The 14,551-nt window shown below is 53.6% G+C and overlaps 1 protein-coding gene across 1 annotated transcript; it reads right to left on the reverse strand.

Annotated features, from left to right (window-relative positions):
* Positions 1-2,293: 2,293 nt before the first annotated feature.
* On the reverse strand, positions 2,294-3,406 carry LOC139830254 (F-box protein At5g49610-like). The gene has a single exon (XM_071818262.1). The coding sequence runs from the start codon at positions 3,404-3,406 to the stop codon at positions 2,294-2,296; it is 1,113 nt and encodes a 370-aa protein (XP_071674363.1).
* Between the last annotated feature and the right edge of the window lie 11,145 nt (positions 3,407-14,551).

The raw sequence follows: 14,551 nt of genomic DNA on the forward strand, positions 1-14,551 counted from the left end.
ATAGCCATGATATCTCTTTGTCCCCCGTAGTGTAAGGGGGTGAACGGAACGGGACATCCATCATGGTCAAATTGAGTACCACCAACCGCATCGAAGGTTAGCACCACCGCCGGAGAAGAACGAGGAGGTGAGGAGATGATGGTCTGAAGATCAGGGTGCAGATAATCCATCTGCATTGACTCCCCAGGGTGGGCCTACCCACGCATGCACAATCAGATAATTACATGTATTTCCACCAGTCACCAATTACAGATTGCCATGGGGAGTAAATACTGGTGATGTTAAAAAACGAGGAGATCGAATCCTGGGCTCAATTACCAATGGGGTATTTTGATCTCTCCGTAAAGAGTACGGGCCCCACAAGGAATAGGCAAAGCAGCCACCAAAGGGGATGACAGGCAGGGACATCAACTCCAGTTCCTTGGCTCAAGACGCCAATGATCGGCAGGCCCATGCAACTGCAACCAGAATAAGAAGATGGCAGGCAATATATCCCCTGGGTGGATCTACGAACCACATAGTGGCTTTGGGGCCTACTGACGGAGAACCTAATTAGGGGTACCCTGACTTCCAAATAGACCAGGAGAGAACACAGTGCCACAAGCTCATCATTGGCTTCTATGAAGCCCGCGGGAAGAAAGTGCATGCTTCACCACCGACACGAAGGAGGAAAGGAAAAAATAATAAGAGGAGCAAGAAAAGAATATCACGCCAAGACCACGTGACGATATGATCGTCATTATGTCATCTTGACAAGACTAATGAAGGCCTATATGCCGTCTACGATCTTGCCATGTACAATCGGGTACGGAAAGGTAACTCTCCATTCCCATGGAGCCAACACCACATCGGCATGCCCGACCATGATGACCGGAAGTACAGCCATCCCATCCAAAAGCATGGGGCACGTACCTGGACCCATGGGTCTCCGGATGGTAGAGGACGTGGCCTCTTATCCTTCACGAGTGGCGTCACTCCCTCGTAGTATAAATAGGACCCTCTACCACAGGGGGAGGGGCATCACAACCAAGGCAACTCAAAGCCAAACCCTAGAAACACCAAGGGGGATTGAGCAAGCAAGCTAAAAAACATCCACTCTCGTCCTCGAAGATAAGGAGGCCACGAGTTCATCCTATTTCATCTTAGTTCATAGATTGTTCGTACCCAGCAAGGAAGAACATGCCTCAGCCAACTTCCCAACAAGTCGGCACCACCAACACCTCACACATAAAATCCCATAAACAACACCATGACGTAGGATTTTTACCGGTGAGCTATAAGTTGGGGCCTGAACCTATATATCTCTTGTGTGTCTGAGGTTGTTACCCCATCGAATCGTGGTCGCAAACCCCTCACCTACATATAAATTTACACCCGGGAATCCAAACCCTGACAAAAAATTTCCAAATAGGAAGGAAATGGCATCCCTCATCATGCTTATGAGTTCAATAATCTGGAACGAACCAAACGTAATGAAAGATTGATGCACTAGCCAACTTTGCCTAAAGTCCAAACTGATGGAAAGGAACTAGGCAATATTTTAATATACAAATCCCCTCACGTCTAGCCTATTTTAGTCCTTAGCGTAGGTTCGGTGCAAACCGTTAAATCTTTATTTATTTATTTTTAATATTGCACGAGTAGATAAACATTGATGCACTATCCAACTCTTTCAAAAGTGATGGAAAGAGAGTAGGTAATATATTTATATTCAACATGCAAAAGTCTTCCACAATAAATCTGCCCCAACATCGATCCTTCTAAACAACATCAAAGCAGGGACAAGACTTTGGTTGACCGCGGGGACAAAGTGTTTGAGTAATGTAATATCGGGAGAGTATAGTCCCTTTGTGTGATGTTTTTATGTTTTTTTCTTGTCAAGACTCTTCTACTTAATTAATGGAACGAGTAAAATCTTTTGCCACCGCTTTGTAAATTGTTTAACTTGCAGCAAAGACCACTTGTCGCGCGTGACAGTGCGCGATCACCTTCTAGTCTTTTGCTGAAGTGAGGGGATTTCTAGGATTGATTGACCACTGATTAAGAGAAGAATCGTAGGCCAGCTTGCAAGTTCTATGGACCGTATGAAATGAAGACATGAGGCAGGTAGATTGCTAACTGGTAACAGGCAAGCGCATATTTCATGCAACTATGAAACAATGAACATTATAAGGATCAAAAGAATAAGGTAGTGTGGTCATAGCGCATCCAATTCATACATGTTGCAACCTATGATGACACGAACATCTAGGATGTTGAGAAGAAGCCATCTCACTAAGCAGCCTTCAAAAGTTCACATGAAAGGCAAATCATTCACAACATAACCCTCTAGTGCTGGAAAAAAGGTATGCAGAACAAGGGATTGTTTGAGACGGAGTGGCTCGTGAGAAAGGCGGCCATGGAAAGTGGCAACCAATTTTCCATCAATGTCGATCTGAAGTATCTTATAGCCAAACGCGACTAGGACCAGCACAGCTTCATCCGAACACGTCACCAACACATCCCAATCACCATCGAATTTTGGAACTTCAGCAGGCAATCGAATTTGGCACTTGAGAGTCCAGATCTCGTTTTCGTAGTCCTGCAAGACCCAGATACCAATGACTGCTGCTGCATAATTACAGCTAGCCATGGTGAGCATGCCATCCATTTCAAACAGGTTAGTCTCGCCAGGTCCAGGAAGAACCGGAGCTTGCATATGCCTGAATGATTCGGCCGTGGTGTCGAACACCCTTATGATGTCCTTTTTTATGTTCTCAGGTCCCATGTACCAAAGCAGGCTGCCATGGAATAGCATATTTGCTTCGAACATCACTTCCCTCGCCTCGGGCCACCCGATGTGCCTTGGTGGTTCGCAGGAGCCTAGTGTGAAGACGTGACAGCCATCGTGAAGGCCATGTGGCAGCTCAGCATTCCTAACCTTGGCCGGGCACGGGTACAGCAGTAATCGGTACTCGCCGGTACTGCGGTGCAGGTACATTCCAGAGACTTCGAAGTCATCAATCTGTCGTAGGGGAGCATACTGACGAGTTGCCGGGTTGCAGATTGCGTAATGCCTATCGTCTATGTTGTTGGTGCAGAGGATGAGGAGGCCGTCACACGATCGCAGGAGATGCATGCCGTCAAGTCGCGCGATAGATTGCAGCTGGTCAGCGGCGACGAGCCCTGTCTGGTGGTCTAAGGAGATAATGTCTAGTGTCTGGTCGTCGACATCGCCGTTGTAGCCATTGAGAAGGGGGAGTGTGGGCTGGCGGCCATGGTGGACGACGAGAAATTCGCGGGTGGACGTGGCGCGAAGCCAGTCCCGGCAGACGGCCCGACAGCGGAGGAGGGCTTTGGGGTCCAGACGGATGAGGATCTCCCAGATGGCGATCTCATCGGGGAGGCCGGGGTGGAGAGGGGCCATGGTCGCCAACTGGCCGGGCAGGAGGAAGACTACGGGCGCAGGTGCGTCTGGTGGCGGCGGCGGAGGGCAGGTCTTTATTTGGGCGATCTCTTGTCTAGTCCGGTCTGGAGTCCGTGTGCGTCTTGGCATACCTAGGTCAGATGGAAGTCAATTCGTGTAATCGTGTTAGCTCAGGTTTCAATATGCCTGCTCCGCGTTTATAATAATACTACTACAAAAAGAATACTCCCTCCGATTCAAAATAATAGCCCAAAAGTTGATGTATCTAGACATGTTTTAGTGTGTAGATACATCCATTTTAAGACAATTAATTTGAACCAGAGGGAGTACAACAATCGTACAAAAGGTGCAAAATCAATCACCTTGGTACTTTTTTTGTTGTTGCACTGCTCAGTGTCTAAGGGCATCTCCAGCGGGCGCGACGCAAACGGACGCAAAGCGACCGTTTGTGTTCGCCGTGATCGGAAATGCGTCTGGGGCCTGTTCCAGCGGGGCGACGCAAAGTGACCGGGCTGTCCGCGGAGACGCAAACCTGGCCTCTCGGCGGACGCTTGGCGGACGCGCAAAGTGTCCGCTCGCTTCCCCACCGGGTTCGCCTGGCAGCGGCACAACTGTTTCGTCTTCCACGGTATTACTTCTGGGCGGCGCGCTGCAGCCTTTGCAGGGGCCGCGTTAATGGCGTGCCTCGGCTTTCGCGAGCGTGCGCAGCTAGTAGGCGTTGCACTGGCAGGCCATTGAAGGCGAGATGGCCTTAAAGGGACGCTGCCGGCGCCCATTTCCCCGACCAAAACCATTGGCAAAATCCCACAGTAGCCACCACGCGGACACCATGGGGAAGAAATGCTGGCCGTTCCGGAAGACGAAGAACGACCAGGAGGCTAGCGGCTCGCGTTCCGGCAAGAAAGCACGGGTCGGCCGGTACGTCCGCGTTGACCTCGCTCGGCAGCTATGGGAGGAAAACCGGCCGGCACCATGGCCGGACGCGAACTTGCTGGGAGGGGGCTGGTACCTGAACTCGCGGCGCGTGCCGGCCCCCCCGTGCCGCGCTCGGGCCGAGAGCGGCGCGACGAGGTGCGGCGCCGCCGCGTGATCTTGCCGCCGGATCTGCGGGAGGATCCGGCGTACGCGCTAAACTCCTACAACTGGATTTCCTTCGGGGCGTGGGAGTTCGACGCGCGGCGCCGCGCTGCCTACCTTGCCGACGTTGACTACTTCGAGCGCGAGATCGCCGCCGAAGAAGAAGAGAACGACCACGAGGACGCGGACGAGGATGGCGACGAGGACGAGGACAGCGACGTGACCATGCCGCAGTACGACCACGAGGACGGCGGACCGGCGTGGGATCCGGAGAACCAGCCGCCGGACGTTTCAGAGGAGGAGGCCATTGCCATGGCACTCGCCAACAGCGAGCAGGACGAGCTCAACGAGCTCGCTTTGTGGGACGGGCTCGCAATCCAGCTCCGCGAGTCAGCGCTCGCGCAGGGGAGGCCGGCGACTCCTCCGACCACGCCGACGCGTTCCAACGTCCGCGCTCCGCCTGCTGCTCCAGCGTGGGATCCCTGGCCACAGCCTCCTGCCCGTGCGGCGGTACCTCCTCCACCGCCGGCGTACGCGCTTCTATGGCCGACGCCGCAGCTGATTGACCTCGTCAGCGACGACGACCAGTAGACAGCGCCTATTTTAGCACCCCTTTCTGGCTTTTTTATATCCTTTTTATTATCATGTAAATTATGGCGTATGAATAAAAAAAAATGCGTCGTGCCGCTGAAGCCACCCCCGATGCAAACGGACACCCGGACACTTTCGACCATTTCGCCCGACGCAAACGGACACGATGCGTCCGTTTGGACGTCCGAAATGCGTCGCGCCTCTGGAGATGCCCTAATACTACGTCCAGTCGGAATTAATCGACGCGGACCGTACCTAGCGGTGCATCGGTTGTAATGAATCTTTGAAAGAACATGGAGAACAAACGTGAAAACAAGTTGTACTTATTATAAACTAATTTTCAAATCGAACAAGTTCAAACATATTTAACATACAAACTAGAGAATAAATTTGAAAACAAACAAATTATAAACTAATTCTTGGCCTTCTTGTTAGAAGGCCCCGCCTCGTCGTCCTCACGGAAGCGTCTCCTGCTTGTCACCTCCTCCTTCGAAGAGGTACTGCCGGTCGACTCGTCCGACGAGTTTGAGTTCCAGTCCGACGACTGGTCAGTGGGGTCTTCCTCGTCGTCGGTGAACGGACGACGATGCTCTGCCTGCGCCCGCGCCTGCGCTCGCGCCCTCGCCCGGGACCTTGCTTCCTTCCTTGCCTCCTTCCTTGTCGCCGCCGCGTCGTCCGCCGCCTCCAGCCGTGCCCACTTGGCTTCGGAGTCCTCCTCGTCCTCCTAGTCGTCGAGGCCAATGACGCCTCCCTCCTCCTCGACCTCACTCAGCGGGGAGCTAGGGTTGCTGGGCGTTGCAGCCCTATCCCACCAATGTCGCCATCCTGGCGGCTTTCCCTTTCTTTCCGTGTCCGACGGCAACGACAAGTTGCTCATGGTGGCTAGCCGGTGTTGGAGAAGAAGAAGAAGAATGGCAGCCGGTCGGACGTGAATTACAACAGGTGCAGGGGTTATATTCAGCGGAGATTAATGGCGGCGCGTATAAGGAAAAGGCCTGCGGTTGCTCTTCCGCGGCGGTTCGGCGCTCCATTCCGGCGGTTGGCGGGCTGATCGGCGCGGTTGCCACTCCGGCGGTTGACCTGCCCGACAGTTGTTGTGCTTTAATTCGTGCCGATAGAGCCAGGGTCGCTGCCAGGTAGACCCGTGGGGGAAGCGAGCGACCGCTCGGCGCGACCACGCAGCGTCTGTGGAGACGCAAACATTACGCATATTTGCGCCGTGTTTACGTCGCTGCAGATGGCCCAGACATGAGCCCCGCTGGAGCAGGGTACATGCGTATTTCCTGTCCACGCCGTCGCCTCGTTGGAGATTCCCTTAATTCTTTGTGCACACGATGGCACCCTGAAGCATTAGCGGACGCAGCGGGGTGGCCGGGGGGCCATGGCCCACCCAGAATTCTGCCGGCCCGATTAATATGTCATGAAAAAAAGCCCGATTCGACGATTCCTGGAGAAAGCATCGTGGGTCGAGCGGTCGAGGCAACGACCAGCGAGGGCGAGGACCGTCGCGATTCTCCAATCCCCAAGCCCACGCGGCCACGCCCAGACCGCCGCCGCCCGCCGCTCAGGCCCCGGCGCCGCCGCTGCCCGCTGGCCCCGCCCGCCCTCGACTCTGCCCATCCCGGCGCTCGCTCGCCCCGCCCGCTCGCACTGCCGCAGTCTGCAGAGACCACCGTCCGCCGGCTATCGGTCGCCGGCCACCGCTCTGAACGTCGAGCGCCGCCCGCCCCTGATGACGTATCAAGCATGGATTTGTTAAGACTTGAACCCCAACTTGAGTTCTTTATTGATGACATGAGAAACGATGATAGATTCAAATGTGTCAATCATCTTGGTGAGCTCTCTATTAAGCTTGTTGAAACAAAAAGGCATGTTGTTTATGATTTAGTTTACATGCTTCTCAAATTGATATTGCTTCTACCGGTGGCGACGGCGAATGTTGAAAGAGTATTTTCCGCAATGACTCTAGTGAAAAACAAGTTGAGAAATAGTATGGGTGATGACCTATTGAACCATTACTTAGTGACATTTATCGAGCGAGGGGTGTTCATTCATGTAAGTGATGATACCATTGTTGAAACTTTGAAGAAATGATGTAAGTTTCTAATTATGCTATATTCTATCATGTAAGACCCTTGTAATGTTTTGAACTATTTGTATTGTTATCGTGCACATTTGATATATGTGTTGAACTCCAATGCAATGAATTTGTCTTGTATATTGTTCATTACTTCATTATGCAGAGGTTTTTCACATATTAGGGGGTGCGCAAATTTTTTTTTGAGGTGTGCCCCCCTTCAATTCTTTTCTGCATCCACCACTGCCCTGAAGGAGGCAGGCTAGCTAAAGCTAGCAAGAGGAAGTGCATGCGTTGTGGTGGTTGTGGTCGCATACAAAGGATCTGCAAAGAGTCTGTTGTGTTGACCCAGCATTTGGAGAAGAAGCATATGGAGAACCAGATCAGGAACCTGGACCTGTGTGTAGTCGCTAGTTCTGCAAGGCATGACTATGTTCGTTCTTCTCACTGTCCTTTGCGCATGTAGTACGTTTGAGAAAATCACCATGATCTAAAAATGCGGATGCTTCTACAATGGGATCAGCTTCTCTTTTTTTTTTTTAATAACAGCAGGAGAGCTACTGTGTTCATTGCATTAGAAGAAAAAGGTATAGAAACCAAAAACTGCTCAGTTATTGAAGGAAAAACGAGCGAAAACATTTACATCAACAAAAGCACCGCTAGACATAAAGGACGCCAGGAAGGCTAGGAAAAGCACACCACCGGAGTAAGCAGTGTCACCGAACATCATCCATCGTGCTTACGATGGGACGGCTTCGACTTCATTGCAACAACACCAAGGTCACTCCAATCAAGTCGCATCGATCACATTTGCCACGAGCTTGTTCGCCGACTTCAACAACACCAGGAAAGAAGACATAACCGAAGGGAGGCGGCATGTGCCGCTCCGGTATTGAGAGGGCGGAAAACATGACTCGTTTGACGCTGTCTGCATGTCGAGAGTGCTCTTGCTATCGCCACCACGGGGCAACCCCACGATCACCACAGACTCCAAGAACGTCCGCCATTTGATAGTGCCATACCAACCGCTTGACCGCAGTCCAGGTGCTCCCATCAGCACTAAGTCTCCAAAACGATGCTTCCAACGAAGTCGCGACATCGAGGATGCCGCCATCGCCAATCCGACAAGCGGATTTAGGTTTTCACCCAAAGACAAGAACCAAGAGTGGGAGAGGTGCACGATCTCCTCAGTGACGCCTTCAACAAGGAGAACGACACCCAACAGTGACGTCGTCACCAGCACCGACGAAAGTTGAGCAAGATTTTCATCCGGAGAATTGCGCACCTCACCGGAACCTGAGTTCCTGGCACACCTCAGTAACACCCGACCGTTCCACATACCTCGCCGGAGCACCATCAAAAGACGCCTTCATGACCAGCACCTCCGCTGGCAACCAAGAGCCTGTGTGCACCGCACCTACTTCCAGCCGTCAACCAGGCAGCCTGTAAACTGCCTCCGCCGCCAGGGCCCCAGATCTGGAGCAAGGACCGCTTGGTCATCCGCTCGAAAAGGAGCCCGCCCTTCGCCCTAGCCAGCAAGGAAAAAACGCCGCCCCACCATGACTGGAAGCAGCCGGAGCAGTGCATCGCGCCACCACGGAAAGGCCGCGGCCTAGGCTGCCCAGATCCGGCCCAATCGGGCCCGCACGGCCAGGCACAGAGCAGCACGCCAGAGCACCGCCCTCCATCGCCCCGCCTGGACCGCCGCGCCCCGTCCCACATCCGCACAGAAGCCCGCTTGGGCGAGGCTGTTCACACCCGCGTCGACGCTGTCCGCGCCGAGCAGCAGCCTCACTTCGCCGGCCGCAGCCACCGCAGCCTGGGGCCACCGCCCTGGCGCCCAACCGCTCTGACGCCCGCGTGAGCGCGGCCGGCCTCGCCGCACCAACGGCCGCTTGCCCACGGTCGGCCTCGCCCGCACCGACGCCCGTTTGGGCGTGGTCGGCCTCACCCGCACCAACCAACGCCCGCTTGGGTTTGGCCGGCGTCAACGAAGGAAGGAGCTTGCACCGTCGCTACAGGGAGAAGACCCGCCGCCACCAGCCACCGCACGGGCTTTTCCCGTTGGCATCCACCAGCGGCGGCGGGGGAGGACCCAGGGGGAGGGGGCGGCTAGGTGGTGCTGATCTGGGGCTCCGCCCGAGCCACTCCAGGAGGAGCGACGCGGGGGCTCGTGGGAAATTCTCTTGATAGCCCAGCAATGAACACCGGAGGCATGGCAGTAAATGTGCAAGCTAGCCCGAAAAAAAAACACTCGCAACAAGAAGAAATTGTGCCTTTGAGTTGTAGATCGATTTACTTTTCGTCATGTGAAACTGTAGTGCGTGTCAAAAATGTGATCTACGGAGTATATATGTATTATTTGTGAAATTATGAACACTTGACGTACTTCTAATTCGTGATCTTTTGTCTTGATAAATGAAAATTATGTTTCTAGATGCTGTCCAAAAGTGAGATATATTAGCACATATCATGCCAAATTTCATTATACATCATGTCAAAATCCAGCGCTTGTCCAGTTCATCCGCTACCGCCCCACCCCACTCTCTCGAACGGTAGAAGTGATGACTAAGGGAAAGTACAACGTGGGCGCTGAGGCAGCGACGCTAGGATCAGAATCACGATGTTTCGGCAGTTAATTTTTTAATTCTTCGCACTTCCATGATTTTCTCGAAATAGACTTTTGCCCCACTTTATAAATAAAGTCGCCACGGCCGAACCGATACAAGGTGGTGAGGAGAATCTCTAACAAAGCAGATCAAGAGAATAAACAAAAAAAAAAGAACACGAAAACCAAAACTTGCGAAGACATTGAAAACGGCCTGAGTTACAACGGAGCTCCACAACGACGCCCCCAAATTGGTAACGACGCATTATGGCGCCGCCATCGAGACCGCAAGGTATAGTTTATCACCCGGATCCGTCACGCGGGGAGAATACCCACAACGATGCCCCCAAGAGGGTTACAACACCCTCAAGCATTGCCGTCGCTGGCGCCGAGCTTTCGTCCGGAAGCATCCTCACACCACGCCCGGAGAACTTAGCCGCCCGCAGCCCACGAGGTAGGTTTCCGAAACAAGATCTGGGAGCTACCAAAGCCGAAGTGCCGCTAACCCCAGGAACCCCCATCGTCCACTCCACTCCATCCCCATGAACGAAGAGTGAGACTACCACCACCGCAACGTTGCCCGCCGTAAAGTCAACCGTGCAGTCTGCCTTCCGGGGCCGCCGCCCAGGCATCCCACGAGCTCGAGCCCATGGCATAGCCAACACGCGGCAACGTTGGACAGGGCATGCCAACACCATAGCTAATAGTCATCAGGGCCAACGCTAGCTAGGAAAGGGGATCCGCCCTCCGGCACACAAGGTGCCCGCCGTCCGGACGCAGTAGCACTACCAATTAGGCCTTTATCAGTCCCGGCCGCCTGCCAGGCCCAGATCTGGCCCCACTAGACTTGCTGCCGCGCTGCTACGCCCACGTCGCCGATGCCATCCAACTGCAGCTCTGTGCCGATCCAAACCATGCCGTCACCGACCAGACCACCATGTGTTAGGTAGATGCCAAGAGCGGGGTCACCGCAACCTCACTCCTCGCAAGACGGCCCCGATCGAGACCGCACACTGCCACAAAGGAGCACCCCCACCACAATGCCCGTGGACATAGCTGCATCGTAACCGATGCCACCACGCTGTCGATCAAGCCCACCACTTTGTTGGCATCCAAGAAGTCACCTTTGAACACCGGCAAGAACATCCAGAGACCCGCCCGAGCAAGATAGGGGACGGACGCAGAGCTACCCAGGCCGCTAGATCTGGGCCCACCTGGCCCAGATCTAGATCCAACTACAGTGCAGCCAGGAGAGTGATCCGCCAGCGGTGGCCCTGCCCATACCCGCATGGCATGGGACAGGCCCCGCAAGGCCTAGATCGGGACCCAACTGGACACGCCTGCATCGTGCCGCCAGCTTGCCCCTTGAGACGCCACGCTCTGCCGCCTGCCTTGGCCTCACGCTACGCCGCCACCGCTTTTTCCTAGAACCACCGCCGCCATGCCTTACCGCCCCGCCGCTGGACCGAGTCCCCGACACCCCGAAGAGCACCGCCGCCAGCCGTGTCTGCCCCGCGCAGAGCCTCGTACGCGCGGGTGAGGAAGAGCCCGCCGCCACCGGCAACGCGCGGGCTTTGCCCGGCGGCGCTCGCCGGCGATGGCGGGGAGGAGAGGAGGATGGAGGGTGGGGGCGCGGAGGGAGCTAGGGTTCGCTCCGGTCGCCTGCGGGGAGCGACCTGGGGCAAAGCGTTTTTTTCGCACCGCACTTCCATGACTTACAGCTCCATTCTTCGCCATCTCTACCACTTCCATGCAATCTGAATATAGACTAATTCTATTCCATCCGATAGATTGAGCAAGTTTGAGGCCTTACTTCATTGCATGTTCGTTTGCTGATAGCACATCAAACGCATAATCTGTTAGAATATGTAACCGTATACAATTTTTATACGTATAGAACTCTTGTAACATACTTTATACGCCTATATAATGAGAAGATCCCTACCCGGCGAGGTACGTCGGGATGGCCTATCGAGTACTCCTTTGATTCTTTCATGCTATCAGACACCACACCCTGACATAGGGTTTTGCCACACTGCCTTCCGCTTCCGCTCTTCGCCGCCGCCGCACCTCACCGGCAATGGCTTTCGTGTCCGCCGTCAACTCCACGGCCATGGCATCGTCTTCCTCTTCGGGGCTCTCCATCCCACCTGCTCCCACCCCCGTGCTGCCCTCTACCTCGACCTTGGGCGCCGATCTGGCGGGCAGCTTCCGCTCTCTAGGTTTGGCATGACGCTACCCGCGATCCTCCCTGGCACCTTGTCCGCAGCCGCCACAGATGTTGCCTCGTCGCTCCCGTCCACCATGGGCGCCATCTTCACCGACGCGCCGATCTACACCGACGCCATCGCTGCATCCATGCGCCAGCAGTCCATGTTCGCATTCACGGCTGGCTACCCAGCGTTCTCTCCACATGGCACTTATCCGCTGGCACTAGGGTTTCAGCCCCAACAGCTGCCACAGGCACCATAGATGTCCTACATCAGTTCACCTCCATATGGTGCTGCCTCTTCAAGATTTCTCCCAAATCAGCAACAAACGCAATACGACGTCGGCTTCTTCCCTCCTCAAGGACTCCCAAGCATTGTCACCATCGCCCCGGCCATTACCATCAAGCTGACCAGCGACAATAACTTGTTTTGGTGTGCCCAAGTCGGTCCTCTCCTCCGCAGTCATATCTCATGGGATACGTTGATGGATCCTTCACTTGCCCCAACCCACACATTGTTGTCAGTCATGCTAGCAGTATCCATCCGCAGCCAAACCTGGCGCATCAGCGCTGGACTCAGCAGGACCAGGCTATCCTTTCGGGCTTCATATCATCGATGACTGAAAGCGTCCTCGACATGATCATGTTTGCGGCCACCTCTCATGAAGTCTGGGAGACTCTTGCTAGTGCTTTCGCCTCCACATCTCATGTCGGCTCCTCGGCCATCCGACAGGAGATGGCTGACTTGAAGAAGGAGAACAAGACCATCAATGCTTATTTTCATCAGATGATGACATTCGTGAACTCGTTGACAAGTATCGGGATGCCTCTTCGTGACAACGAGTTTATCGGCACCATCCTCGCCAGTAATGAGTATGACGCTCTATTCTAGGTGGTCAATGCTCCCACTACTCCGATGCCGATTAGTGATCTCTATTCCTAGATCCTGGCCACTGAGTAGCGCAAACTAGCGCAACGCCGCACTCAAGGAGGCAGCATCCACATCTGGGCACGGGCAGCCCGTCCCGGACGGCCCGGCCCAAAAATCCCGGCCCGGGCCGGGTCGAGCTTGCACTTCGGGCCGGGCTCGGGCCTGAAATCTGAGCCCGAACATCGGGCCGGGCCGGGCTTTCATTTTCGTGCATTTTAGCCTGTTCGGGCCGGGCTTTTTGCTCGTTCGGGCCGGGTTCGGGCTTAAATTACAGGCCCAACGGTCGGGTCGGGCCAGGCCGGGCTCGTGCCTGAATTTTTACCCACGGGCTTTTTTAAGCCCGGCCCGGCCCAAACTTTGCCCAGGTGTAGCGGCATCCACTAGCTAGTTGCCTTTGGGGGCTGCACGCGGTGGACCTCGCCCCTCAGATCCATCACCTAGGCCGACACTTCCACCAACCGCAATAAAACCTACTGGTGGGCGGGCGGGTGTTGTTTGTCAGCTATGCGGAGTTCCCCACCACACAGCATCCAGGTGCTATAAGAGGTTTAACCGTGATTTTCTTGGCATTGGCAATGATGGGACTAACACTGAGAAGAAACTCTCTATGGCGATGGCTGCCTCTGATGGGTCTTCTAGTACTCCTTGGACCGTAGACCCGACATTGTATGTGGATTCCGACGCCATGCACCACATTACTCATGATCTCGAGAAGCTCACCACTCGTGAGCCCTACCACGGCAGAGACCAGGTTCATACATCTAATGGATCAGGTATGCACATTCATAATATTGGTCATGTTGTTTTATCTACTCCGTCTTCTCAGTCTCTAGCTCTTAATCGTGTCCTTCATGTTCCTAATACCACTCGTAACTTGTTATCTATGAGTAAACTTTGCCATGATAATAATGTGTTCATTGAACTTCATCCTCATGATCTTTTTGTTAAGGACCGGGACAGGAGGGAACCCATTCTTAGAGGTCGTTGCAGTGGAGGTCTAGGACATCCAACACTTCAGATTGTTCAGCATGTTTTTCGTAGTCATGAGTTACCATCCCTGCATGAGTCCTATAAAATTGTGTCAGTTTGTGATTCTTGTCAACAAGGAAAGAATCATCAGCTACCCTTCTTCTTGTCTACTCATGTAACAAAATTTCTATTGGAGATTATCTATTCTGATGTGTGGGGTCCTGCCCACACATCTGTTAGCAGACATCGTTTTTATGTGAGTTTTGTTGATGCTTATAGTCGTTTTACTTGGCTATAGCTTCTTAAACATAAATATTATGTCTACACTGGTAGAAAAAGGGGCTTTAGTCCCGGTTCGCAACTGTCATTAGTCGCGGTTGCGCAACCGGGACTAATGAAGCGCGACTAAAGGCACGTCCACGTGGCCGCCAGCAGTCTGTCGGGGCGGAGGACCTTTAGTCGCGGTTCTCCTGGCCAACCGCGACTAAAGGCCTCCGCAGGTTTAGGGTTTTAGCCCCCCCTAAATCTGGTTTCTTTTTAGTTTGTAATTGTTTTATTTCTTTTATATTTTATTTTGTGTTTTATTTTAATTTTGAAGAAGTTTCAGTACACATATTCTATGTTACTATATACATGCATATGAACGTACCATTTCAAACAAATTTGAAATTAGAACAAAGAAA

This window comes from Lolium perenne, chromosome 4, assembly GCF_019359855.2.
Source record: "Lolium perenne isolate Kyuss_39 chromosome 4, Kyuss_2.0, whole genome shotgun sequence".
NCBI classification, from domain to species: Eukaryota; Viridiplantae; Streptophyta; class Magnoliopsida; order Poales; family Poaceae; genus Lolium; species Lolium perenne.